The 12,500-nt window shown below is 49.6% G+C and overlaps 1 protein-coding gene across 2 annotated transcripts in view; it reads left to right on the top strand.

Moving 5' to 3' along the window:
* The window catches only part of LOC126577258 (mucin-19), a 72,006-nt gene that overhangs the window by 29,756 nt on the left and 29,750 nt on the right, over positions 1 to 12,500 (top strand). For both annotated transcript variants that reach the window (XM_050238736.1, XM_050238735.1), the window contains one exon: positions 10,659 to 10,873. In XM_050238736.1, coding sequence (XP_050094693.1) covers positions 10,769 to 10,873 — 105 coding nt within the window. In that variant the 5' untranslated portion in view covers positions 10,659 to 10,768. The remainder of the gene's footprint in view (positions 1 to 10,658; positions 10,874 to 12,500) is intronic.

The following is a 12,500-nucleotide window of genomic DNA, read 5'->3' as shown; positions in this document are numbered from 1 at the left end:
GTGCAGTTTGGGCGCTGTGTCAAGACCATATATTCCTCGGACTGCAATCGCAAACACCACAAAGAGAGAGAGAGAGAGAGAGAGAGAGAGAGAGAGAGAGAGAGAGAGAGAGAGAGAGAGAGAGAGAGAGAGAGAGAGTACCTCACAATCCTTTGTACCAAGCTGTGTGCGCTGTGAACGGGAAAAACGCACGCTACTCCCACTGGAGACAATTTCGGTTGTCAGCGAGGCGTAACAACCTTCACTGAGCCCACTATCCCCTGTCGGTCGGTCGCCCAGAACCGGTCTCCTTGCATCGATAAACGGAAATAAACCTTGACTTTATCATATGCGAAAGCGGCCAACGATGAGTCGTGAGGGAGAAGTTTGCTTTAATCATCTCGCGGTGTGGGTGCGTCATTGGAATAATTTCTATTCGGAACGGGGCGGTACTCGTCAAAAACTTGTACCCAATACCGTGTCGCTTCGTATTCACTTCGACATCCTGACGGTCGTCGTCAGTCGGCTGAACGAACGGCTTATCTTGATAATACCGTCGACTTCCGCCGCAACTGGGGGCTGGTTTTTCGGCTAGGGAGGACGGGGCTGAGGGGGAGAGAACTGTCCGGAAATGTCAATGAAGTGGAGCGTGGCCAGCAGGCGAACAAGCGAATCGCAAAATCTGACAAGGCCGCTACGGCCGGACGTGCACCGACTCGGTGATCAGGTTTTGTCGATACATAACTTCACATGCCCCAGGACATCCCGGGACAGGAGATGGGGACGAAGACGGAGAGGGAGGATTGACATTATCGGCAATCGCATGTGACAAAGTTGGTTCCTAAGGGTGCCGCGTGCCCGTCCACCAACCACCAACTCGTCGCTCACGAATCCCAACATGGAAGCTTTATTTCCGTGGAGCTTCACCTTGGGCTGGAAGTCTCCGCAAGCTCAACCAACTCTATCAGAAATGTATAGATACGCTTCTCAAATCAAAGTACGGCGCGCCATTTTTAATACAATCCAACAGGCGCGCAGCCTAGTGGCTACTTTGCCGGTTGGAGTGCCCGAGTGTCCGTATCACAAACAGCAAAGCGGCGAGTGGCACGTGGCTCGCTGTTGACATCGAAAACAATTTTCCATTTCCAGCGCTCCGGTGCAGAACATCCAAAAAAGCCCCAACCTGCACCACTTTTCGGCTCCAATCCGATTAGTTTCCAATTACATCAAATACGATTTCAGTGGTCGCGGCCAGCGGGACACGAGGATCTGTCAACGCGCTTCGGCACACAATGGGAGCGTTTGAAACGGGAGTCCCGTCGGGTCTCATGGGATCGGTTTGTTTGTTGGTCGCTTATCAGGTCGCTTGTTTTGTGTTTCTTTTCTCTTTTTCTCTCTCTTGTATTCCGACGCCGACTGTATCGACTTTTCTGCTATTTCATGATCATTTTCATTAAAATTCGCTTCTGGTGTTCCACGAGATGCTACATTTGCCATCGGTACGTAATGGCAACGCACACTCAATCGGTCGGATTGCATCGTTTCACCGGGAGATTGAAACCCATTTTCGGGCCTACCTTCGACGAGACGTGAAGGACAGCATGAACCTGAGAGAGGGGGATCTTTAAGGCTTATAAGACGCACCACCGCACCGGGGGACTGCATAAGCCGCTCTCGGAAGAAAGACGATTACACACAAACACCGCTTGTTTGGTGAGCCGATCGACCGGCCATCTCTCCCTTCCCCTCGACAGTAGATTATTTATTTACTTTCGATTCGGTGAGTGGTACGCCCGCCCGTGCCGGAGTCGTCGTTGCTGTTTTCATAAACAACAACACTATGCCATCGATACTCAATCATCTCTCGTCGTCGTCGTCAATCTCGTGGAAAAGCCGGCAGATGGTCTGGCCAGAGTCTCCAGTGGTGGTGGTGGTGGTGGCAGGCTGCGTTATTGAATCATCGGGTCGGTACGCAAAGTCGCCAAGGAGACGGTGATAACAAGATATCCTGTGGCCTCTGGTGCAAGCTGTTGTTCATCCCTTTCCAGTCCGGTCGCCTTCTTAGGCTGCGTCGTTGGTCCCACTGGGAGGGCTTGGTTTGAATTTTCCAGTAACTGCACACACGCATACACAGTAACAACAGATACACCGAAGGATCAATGATCATACGGACAACACCGGCACCAGCAGCGGCACACGAGCAGCATCAGTAGCGTATAAGCCTTGGCCCTCTCGATCGGCAGTCGGTCCACAAGAGCGGTCCACCCCTCCCGTTCCCTTCCCGTTGGTCGTTTATTTATTCTTCCGGCTATGATTAGATCTTCTTTTATTGGCATTATCGGGGACGGGGAATGTGCTGAAAATTGGCTTCACCACCTCGCAAGCGCTAGAGAGAGAGAGAGGAAGGGACGAACGGCAGAAGGTCGTTTGGAAGAACATTCGATTTACTTCGAGTAAAGCTTCTTGCGTGCTTCTGCGTACGGCTCTTCGCTTCTGGTGCCTTGGTAGTTGGTTTGGTAGTTAAGTGAGTTGTGTCGAGGGAGGCGATTCAAAACGATGGACATAAAGCAACTGAGACAATCAACACACAGGACACAGAAGACGGTTTTGCGCCACTTTTGTTAACAGATCTGTCCATTTATTCAAAAGCGATTAAAGCCGACATCAATCAGCCAAGCATGTAAGCGGAGAAGTGAAATTCACGATCCCGATTCCGATGTCCTGGCGTAAATGGCGCCAATCCCAGGAAGCAGGAAGCACCACACAAGCAACAGACTCACAAGCACCGAGGAACACGAACACGAGCATCTCTTCGCCGGGAACTTCATTTCCCAAGCGTCATTCTCTCCACAAATGGCTGCATTTGCTTCCGCAGTGGCCATTCGGGACCGTTCTGGAGGTTCCGAACGTTCCGGATGTTGCATTTGAAACAACAGTGCTCGCTCGCTCTCTCTCTCTCTCTCGGGACCAGACCATTGTCGTCGTTTCATGCTGGAAAACGAAGAAGATCCGGAAAATTGCCATCTTGCGTCATTTATTAGTTGCTTCTATCGCTTCCTGGACCTCCTATTCCCAACGGGGGGCGAGGACCTAGCATTCCCTGGACTGCAACTCTACTCTTGTGCCGGGGGCGTTGGAGCAAAAGCGCTGGAGCTGGAGTGGTTCGAGGAAATGGTGACAAAATTGGAACCATCGCCATCGAAAAGTGGATTACCGGGGGCTGGGCGCGTAGCACGGACTTGAGCTCTCTCGCTTCTAGTCCCTTGGCCGCTTGGCCGATCTTGGGTGGCACAGAAGACCCATTTTATTTCCCGCTTATCTGCTGGTGAATATCTTTATGGATAGTTTGAAGAAAATAACTATTTCTTCGGGAGAATCCCGTGCTCGTTCGTTCGCTCTTATAGGTTCGTTGCTCTGGGCTGTGCGTTTCGAAGATCTGAAGCAGAAGCAAGCGCCCAGCGAGAAAGTGAGCGAACGAGCGAACGAACGAACGAACGAAATGGTGTGTCCAATCGTCACCGACCATCGGACCGATTTCGCTTAAAATGAAGCAATAAACTAGGCAATACCCTGCGCTTCGCTAGCTTTTCGTTACAATCGCTGACGGTTAAACAAAACAACACAGCGACCTGCAACACACAGGCAACAAACTAAGTGAGAAACAGTTAGGAACGATTGGAAATGAGTATCTTCCCGGGTGTAGGAGTGCCAAGGAGATCGAGAACGGTGGATCGGAAAGTGGGAAAAAGAGCAAATATCCAGCAACCGAACCGTGTGCACCGCCGAGGGCCAAGAAAGGTTATCAAGACAATCAGAGAGCGCACATTGGCCCCCGCGGGGCAGAGCAACAGAGATGAAAAGCGAAAAGGCGAACCACCTCGCCACGGCGCCAATTTTCCTTTTCGCGGTTAAAAGTCAAAGTTGGGTTGGGAATGGGAAACTTTTCGGCCCCCGCCCACAGTCGCTCGTCGCTCGTCTGCCGAGGAGCAGTATCTCCTCGTTGGTCCGATTGTTGCGCCCGCTACGCTATAAAGGCAAACCCAACAAAAAACCGAGCGGAAAAATTAGGATACAGCCAAAGGGAAATGTAATGGTGCTTGCAATAAAATGTAAATAAGAAAATGAACCAAAATTGAGTTCCGCGTAATGGCACTACTGCGGTGCGCGGTGCTACCAACGATCGTCGGAACTACTGGGGAATGGGAGACCGCGAGTTTTTACTTTTTTTGTGTTGCATAAAAGGACCCTCGTTCTCCTTTTGCCCTGCCGGTCAAAAAATGGAACGTTTCGGTGACGATGAAAAATGCGATGCTCAAGATGAAGACAAATTCCGCTCGCTGAACGGGGCGACCACGGTGTCGCGATAAGAATAAACGAAAACTTTGTCCGTGGCCACACTGACGCCAAGTATTTTCCATCTCTTCTTCACTTTCCCCCGGGTGTTTGCCTCTCTTTTGGCAACGGCTAGCATAATGTTGGCCACCGGGCCCCACCGAAAACATAAGGCCCACAAAACTGTCGCCGACAGTTCGCGCGATTCTGGCGCCCATTTGAGGATGCTAAATGGTAAGTTAAATAAGAAGTCTCAAAAGTGGAACCTGGACCACAAAGGGCTTGGCTGGGCTGGGCTGGGCTGGGAGGCAGACCGCGGAAACACTTGGCCAGCCAGCAAAGGAAGTAAGCCCCCCTGAAAAGACCATGCACTTCCTTCTTTCATTTTCTTTTCCTTTTTTTCACCTTTCTTTCGCTCTCAAATTATGCGAAAATTAAACTAATAATCGGAAAACACAACAGCGTGTAAAGTGAGTGTAACGCGGGGGGACGAGGTGGGATTCAGGACGCGCGGTGACGGGAATTTAATTTGTGTGTAAAGCAGATCACCTAGCGGCTAATTGATGCCAGGGTGCTGGTGCGATTGTGTACATGCTTTTGTCGCCATGCTTTGCGGGGGGGGGGGGGGGGGGGTTGGCTCGCGTGATCTCGCTAATAATGGTAAGTGGCCAATCATCTTTCGGAGTTGGAAGTTTCGATGAAAGCTTTGGTTTGCCCGTTCGTGACCGCCATCGCGCACCATGGGTGTGATGTTGTGTGTGAATCTCTGTTCATTAAAGAATTGAAACCAGTGATGCGAGGTTATTGGATTTCATTACGATGCTTGGAAGGAATCTGGTCCTGGGGCAGATTTAATTGACGCCAAGCATGATTGGTAGGCAGCTGAGCTAATAGGGTATCTTGGGAATTCGCTGGAAATATTTGGTACAGTTACCGTTTGAGTTTCCATGACTCCATGCATGTTTATATGTTTTGATCAATGGACTTATACGTCATAATTTGTCGGCAGAAATTTTTATGTAAAATTTAAAAAAATATGTTGCATTATCTTGTGCTCCACAAAATGGTTTAAACATGTTTTAGTGTTTCTTATAAACCAATAAATATGTTGAATTACATCGCAACAGTTCTCTCGAATTAAGCAAATGTAATGTTGCTAGACGAAGCAGCAACACAATCACAACATATAGAACACAAATTCGCGGTTGTAAACGAATCGAATTATTGATTTTCCATGATTGCAAAGCATTTTAGGTGGAATGAAATAACAAATCGTCGGTTTATATGCTAGTAGCCAAAAAACCAATGTTTTGTTTCATACCATTTCGATATTTTCCTGGAAAACGCGCACTAATGACTATTGTACTGTGCATTCTTGTATTAAATTGCATTATGTTATTTGCACTGTCCAGTTACACCCATAATGTTGCTACATTGTATATGGATTGGATCACTGTGAAGGATTGAATTCAACAGAAAATGGATCCATATTACAGCTGCAACGCCGTGTAGGCAGACAACTAGAAGGGCATCCTTGTCGAATCCCACTCCCACCGATATCGGGGGCCGGAAAAACAGATTCATGATAATACGATGCCAATCCAGGAAATCTGCTCCAATCCCTAGCCACCATGCGAACGGAGAATGTCGGAAGAAAAAGTCATGCTACCAACCAAACCAACGAGAATCTACGGCATGTGTGCGAGCCCATAAATCCATCGAACATCGTTCGCATCATACCGATAGCCTGGGAGCGCGTATACCCATTCACCAGCATCCTTCATCTGGACCATCCTGGATAGGATTCATTACGAGGGCAACGCACACAGGAGCACAGTAGCACAGTGCAGAGTGTCCATCGCTCCACCGCCCTCCATGCCATGGTGGAGAAAGAACGTGGAAAGGTGGAAAACTCGGAGAAAAACTAATTGAATTCATCTTGATCGACGTGAAGAATGATTGTCAAGTTCGTGTGCATAAGATCTGCATTCGTGCCGTTACCAGTGTGGTGCCAATGCTTTCACCTCCTTTCCAAAGGCACGTCAAGGGTGCGCACGGTGCGTGAATAGCCCACCGGAGGAGGAAGCCTATTCCTTGTGGCCTTCTCATCATAATCAGATCAGATGATAGACAGTCTCTCTCTCTCTCTCTCTCGTGCGCCGGAACGAACGAACGAACGAGCGAACCGGTTCACTGTGGCCCTTTTGTGGAACCATCTCCTTAGAGGGGAGGTCTCCCTATCGAGTCGGCCATCTTTATATCGGAATCTATCGATAGCGAGTCACGGGTCCGCTTCCCATGGCAGTGGCTCTCGACGTTTTGATTGACGTTTTCAGAATGGTGGCTACCGTGGTGGTGGGGATGACGGTGGCGATATTTCCTACGATTGCAGACCATCACGCAAACCTGTTGTTGGGAATCGTGCCTTCCTCTTCGGCCTGTTGTGTCGAGATGGAAGAGCATCTCCTCGAGGAAACGGAGAAACTTTCCCGTTATCAAGATGTTTTCGAATATGATAACAGCTTTCGTCCGGAGTGACGTGAAGCGTCAAGCGCCATTGAAAACCACAAACACGAACAATCAGCAAGCGATAGATGACAGTAATTATGGAGAAAAAAGGTTTCAAAGAAGGTATCAGCGCATCGGCATCAATAGGACGAGAGGTGGAGCACTAGAATATGAACCTTTTTGAACATGGTGCCCACCCCGGAAGATGTGCAATCGATACCTCGATCGACACCTCACGATCTCATTAGACAGCATCCTACCTTGTTCCTGGCTCCCTTCCAGCACCATCTTCCGTTAATCTCTCGCTCGAAAACCACAAGCTGGTGGCACTGTGCACTGACCAGTGGTGCCCGGAAACCGGAAACTATGCACCGTGCTCGAACAGAAGCCACGCTGCATCGAGCCGATCCGCACGAAGAACGCCCCAGTTCGTTGTTGATGCATGACGAGTTCAAATGAGCGGTCCAAGTGGTCCCCCCGGGAACCGTGTGACCCCGAGACATTGTTGCCCTTACCTCCCGGCGGGGGACGAACCGATAGCAAAAGTGAAAGCCTATGCCACGTTGTTGCTCATTAACCCGAGAGCGAGCGAGAGCACACATACACCGACAGCCTGCGGTGGTGGTCATCCTGTGGGAAAAGCCTCACGCCGTACACCGGGCTGATGCTGATAATCTTTTGCACCTGACGTCGACGGCCGGTCGGCGATGGTGTCTCTTCTAATCTTGAGTAGTCTCCCCGCGGGGTGTTCACATTCCGGCCACACGCCTCACCGGCCGATCGATCGATTTTCCCATCAATTTTCCACCGCAACGAAGCGAACCATCGGCAGCATCGTCATCTTCGTTGTTCCGGTGAGGTCGAGGGTCGCAGGTCGTGCAGAATAATATGCTGGAACTCCACTTGGTCGCTCATTTCCATTCCAGAACACCGTTGGAGGTTGGTTTGCAACGATTGCAATCCGGCATCGGTCAATGGTAATCGATGGCGCTGGATCGATAACTAACGCACCACCAGCAGCAGCAGCAGCAGCAGCAGCGCATCTCTCAGCCACAAAGACAAAGTGACGACGCAGCCCAGTGCGTATGGTGGTGGTTGGTCAAAGACCTCTTTCATCCCGTAACGGTATTAGAAGTGAATGATTGATTTCCATCCCATCTTCCGGTTGAACCCCCCGGGGGGGGGGGGGGGGGGGAGCGATGCTGGTACGGAATACCAGCGTTACGATAATAACATGGCTGATTGCTGAATGATCCCATAATTCCGGAATGCCAGCCAGCATGCTGCTGCTGTTTTCTCGGAAAATGTGGTACGCTTGGTCCCTTCAGCGACAGGCGGAGCGAGTGCGTTCGTGCATTCATAACATGCTGGTGGTTAGTCCAGGACCGCCGAGGACATTCTCTCCTGTGCTGCCAGCTGCCCAGAGGTCGTATCGAAATTGGATCGTTCAACAAACTCGCTCCAGATCTCGCTACAGTAACCGTTCTGCGTTCTACATGGCTACTGGCAGGTCGCTAAAGGACCAGAACAGGACCTCCGAATGGCATATGGCGTCGATGGGTGTGAAAGGTGTAAATTTTCTCACCCAATACATGCATTTTTTTCCTTTATGAATTTTCCAACAGACCCCAGACATGGTGGCCAGGTGGATGTGGGTGAGCGCTTCTCGTTCTTATCGATCTGCTTCCAAAAGTGCATGTTAAACCCGTTACCCGTTCTCGACCGATGCTCCTACCATGCTCGGGGTGGCTGCATAAAGGAGAAGGGAGGTGCCCTGGATCATGAACAACTAATGCAAAATATGAGCGAACGGAAAACAGCTGTAAAATTATCATAAAAATGACAAAACATCGAGCGACTGAACATGGGCAAGGTGGTAAAGGTGGCGCTCATGCTGGTGCCATGCCATGTTCGAACGTGTAATCACGCCAGTGCGAAGCCAACGCTGACCGTGTGGTTGTCGTGAGGTTAAGGTACCAGTGGACCAGTCTGCCCCTTTGAGCATAAACAAAACTGAAACGATAAAGAGCTCGAGCGAAGACCATACCAGCTGTGCTGGACGATGCACGATGCTCTAGTGGTCCGGTGGTTTAGCACAAGGAAAATAAAATGCGGATTGTCCAGAGCGAAACATTAATTTGCAGACCAACACCAGACCGGCGCTGTGATGCGATTTGTCGTGTCCTCCAACGGGGGGAGTAGCGGCAGTAAACTATATCCGTCCTTCTAAACGTCTTCTTTCCGATTCAACCATGGTGCAGCGATCGAACGACCAACCGAGCGACCCACCGGCGTGCTGACGTGGCCAGAAATCGAAAGAACAATAAAGCGCATTTGAATAATTCCGTTATTATCGTTATTAATATTTTGCTCGCTTTTATAAATCGCAACAACCCGACCGCGACAGTCCACGTCCACCGTTCTCGTACGGCGCTGCTGCTGCTGCTGCTGCTGCTGCTGGTGGCCATGGCGGTACACCTTCGATGGAGCTCGAGTTCTTGATCCTCTTTCGTCCAAAAAGGCAAACAAACCCGTTGGCCACTTGATATGTAAATGCAGCAGCACTTTCAGCTCCGTTTCAACATGCCTGCAACACTCTCTCCCTCCCTCTCTCTCTATTCGGGGCATTGTTTATGCATCATTGAACCACACTCGATGCCCCTGCTACTTGTTACCTTATCTTTTGGGTGCTGCTTAGGTGCCAAAACAACCGTTCAGCCTGGCACTCTCTGTGCAGCAACAACCAGGTACAGGGGAATCGCAAATCGAAATGCATAATATTGCATTATTATTAGGATGTTAGAGCGCTGGCAAGTGTGGCGCTGTTATTGCTGCTTTGCACCGATCCAATTTTTCCAATTTCATTCCACCGCAATTCACGCCTAACACAAGCCACCCGCCAGGACCGACGACGAACAAGCTCTTCTCTCCTCTGCTCGATGCCCTTCTCACATGTGGGTGTAGATGCGGTGTCCTTGCTCGCATTGCGATTTGAAATGTGAGCAAGGCATTTGTGTCCTTTTTCCGCAGTTTCGTCAGCAAAGCCACTGCAAAAATGTGGTTCGCTGCTGCTGCTGCTGCTACTAGTGCTGCAATCCCCTCACAGAAGAGACCTCCTTCAGGGCAAACCGGTACATTCATTTTAGCATTTCATCCATTCATAATATTTTTATTGCCACCAAAGTGTTATTGTTTCCGTTCGCCATGCGTGGTGGTACCAACCACTGTTTCTTGGCCGCTTGCTGCTGCTGCTGCTGCTGCTGCTGCTGCTGCTGCTGCTGCTGCTGCTGCTGCTGCTGCTGCTGCTGCTGCTGCTGCTGCTGCTGCTGCTGGTGAAAGAGTTATGACAATGCGACTGAACGAACGAACGAACGGAAAGGAATGGAGGAGCGACCCGATCGCATTAATAATCCGTGGGAGCCTCGGAGGTCGCGATGCACGCGCTCCATGGCCCAACAACAAATCGACTTTGAGTTCGTCTTCGTCTTGTGTTGTTGAGCTGCGCGCTGCCATTCACTGCTTCGGCGTCTTCATGTGTGTTGTCCGCATTTTGATGCATTTTTCATGAGACTTTTTCACTTTTGTTTGGACTGAAGTTCATTGGAGGATATTTTAGACACGCTGTTCGCGAAATGTTTAATTAGTGATTCGCTTCCCGCGCCAAAAATCGATTGTATCGGTTTCCTGTGCTGATCAGTGCTGAATAGTAATTGGCGTCTTTAAGTGGCACTGCTCAGCTGTTATAAAAGCAAATTAAATGAACTAGTACACAAACCATCAGTCACTCTAATGTGTTTTAGATAACTAACGATTTGTTTTTTTCCCTTTCATTTTTCCAGATTCCCTAACAAAACGGAACGCGTCCGGATTGTAGCCGGATGTTTCGCCGGACACCCCGAGGACACCGTAATCATCCTGCCCCGGGGCCGGGGCCGTCCTCCGTCCTCCTATGGGCAAGTGTGCCTCGAAGCAGCCAGCTCCCGGACTGAACGAATTTGGTAGCGCGCCGTATCTTGCCATCTGCAGCGAAAATGACGTCCTCTACATCAATGTGGTACGTACCTCTGGCTCTCCGCCGTATATACATTCCTCATTTCATCCAAGGTGAAATAACATCATGTTTCATAACATGTTAATCATCCTTTAATGAGGGACCGAGCGACCAGAGGGAGAGACCTTCAATTGAAAGCTCTCCCTCCCTTCGTTTGGATTTTCTTTTGCGAACAAATTCATTTTTTCCATCGGCGCAGTAATGGCGCAGCCACAGAAAGTAATAACGTTTCGCACCCCTTTCCACTATGCTGCTTGGCTCCACTCGCGGACTAATCAAAAAAGTGCGACCACGACGACGGAGACGACGAGGCGTCACTAGTCCATTTCCAGGGACCTTGACGGTGGTTTCTATTGCGGTCTCTCTTGCACAATGTCTTAATACCAGAAGATCCTCGAAATGCAGCGCAGGCACGCCACGGTACGGGGCCCCTCCCCATACTACGCCACAGATGCATTAACTGCGGTTGCCACCGTCCTCTGCCGTCTGGGGGAATATTGCTTCGCTTACCCATTATACGGCCACGGTTCACACCTCGACACCAGCTCCTTTTTCGCACCAGCTCTGTCACAGTCACTTCTCTCTCTCCTTCAACCTCCTCCTCATCGGTGCCCGGCCACTTTGGCTGGCTCCGCTTGGCGCGGCCACTGATTTTCTTCGCTTTTCGCTCGCTTTGTGTGCCTTGCGGAGACGACGGCGACTCGGGAGGTGCAGTGGATGACGCGCGGTTTCGCCACATCCATCCGGTGGCGTCGCGTGGAAAGCAGATGGAAATTGAAATTCATTGAAAATTGGCGGTTTCGATTGCCGCTAATTGAAAATTATGCGCTATTAAAGGATTAACCGCAACAGGGCAGGAAGTGAGTGCCAGCACGGACCACGGGACGGTGAGCGAATGTCTCACTTCGCTTTGTGGACTGTTCAGTTTGAGGCGAATGAAAAGGAGTAACATGATGGTGGCTGCTTTTTTGAAGCTACTTATATGAGCTTCCGGAAGTACCTACACGTTTTATGAACACTAGACTTCAATTTATTTTATCAGCAATACATTTCGCAGACGATCAATAAGCGAACAGCTAGTAGTTCGCTCTTTGAGAATCCTGGGCTGTTACTTTATGTCCTACAACATTATTCAATTTTTGGCGGATTTGCAAATCAAAAGCTGAATCATGAGGGTAAATTCTAATTAAAAAAATCGTTACAAAAGCCATTGCTTCAAGAGACTACGCCTTCGTCATTAAATATGGTTAAAAAAAAGAGTCTACTCCTTCAGAGACATCCTTTGGAATCCTCAGAACTATCAAAGAGCTTTGACTAATTGTGCATTCCTTAAGCTCTTTGGAAACAATAAATGGCGTTCAAGCTTCTCTTTCATTCCTTTACGCAACCAAAAATGGAATGCAAATCCCTTTTCTGCATCATATTATCCTTGCCCTTGCGGAAAACTCTCACTAGATGTCGCACACTGACTCCTCGCCATCCAGAATGATGAAATTTTCCAGCGCATGCGTCCACCGCAACACCACAGAGAGAACAACACACAGTATCCTAACCCAGCGACACTTCCAGTCCAGTGGAAGTCGCACCTACACGCAGACAGACAAACACGCATGTTCTTCACCTTCCAGAC

This window comes from Anopheles aquasalis, chromosome 3 (genome assembly GCF_943734665.1).
Source record: "Anopheles aquasalis chromosome 3, idAnoAquaMG_Q_19, whole genome shotgun sequence".
Classification (NCBI taxonomy): domain Eukaryota; kingdom Metazoa; phylum Arthropoda; class Insecta; order Diptera; family Culicidae; genus Anopheles; species Anopheles aquasalis.
The sequence above is the reverse complement of the archived record's forward strand: the minus strand, read 5'-3'. Positions and strand labels throughout refer to the sequence as shown.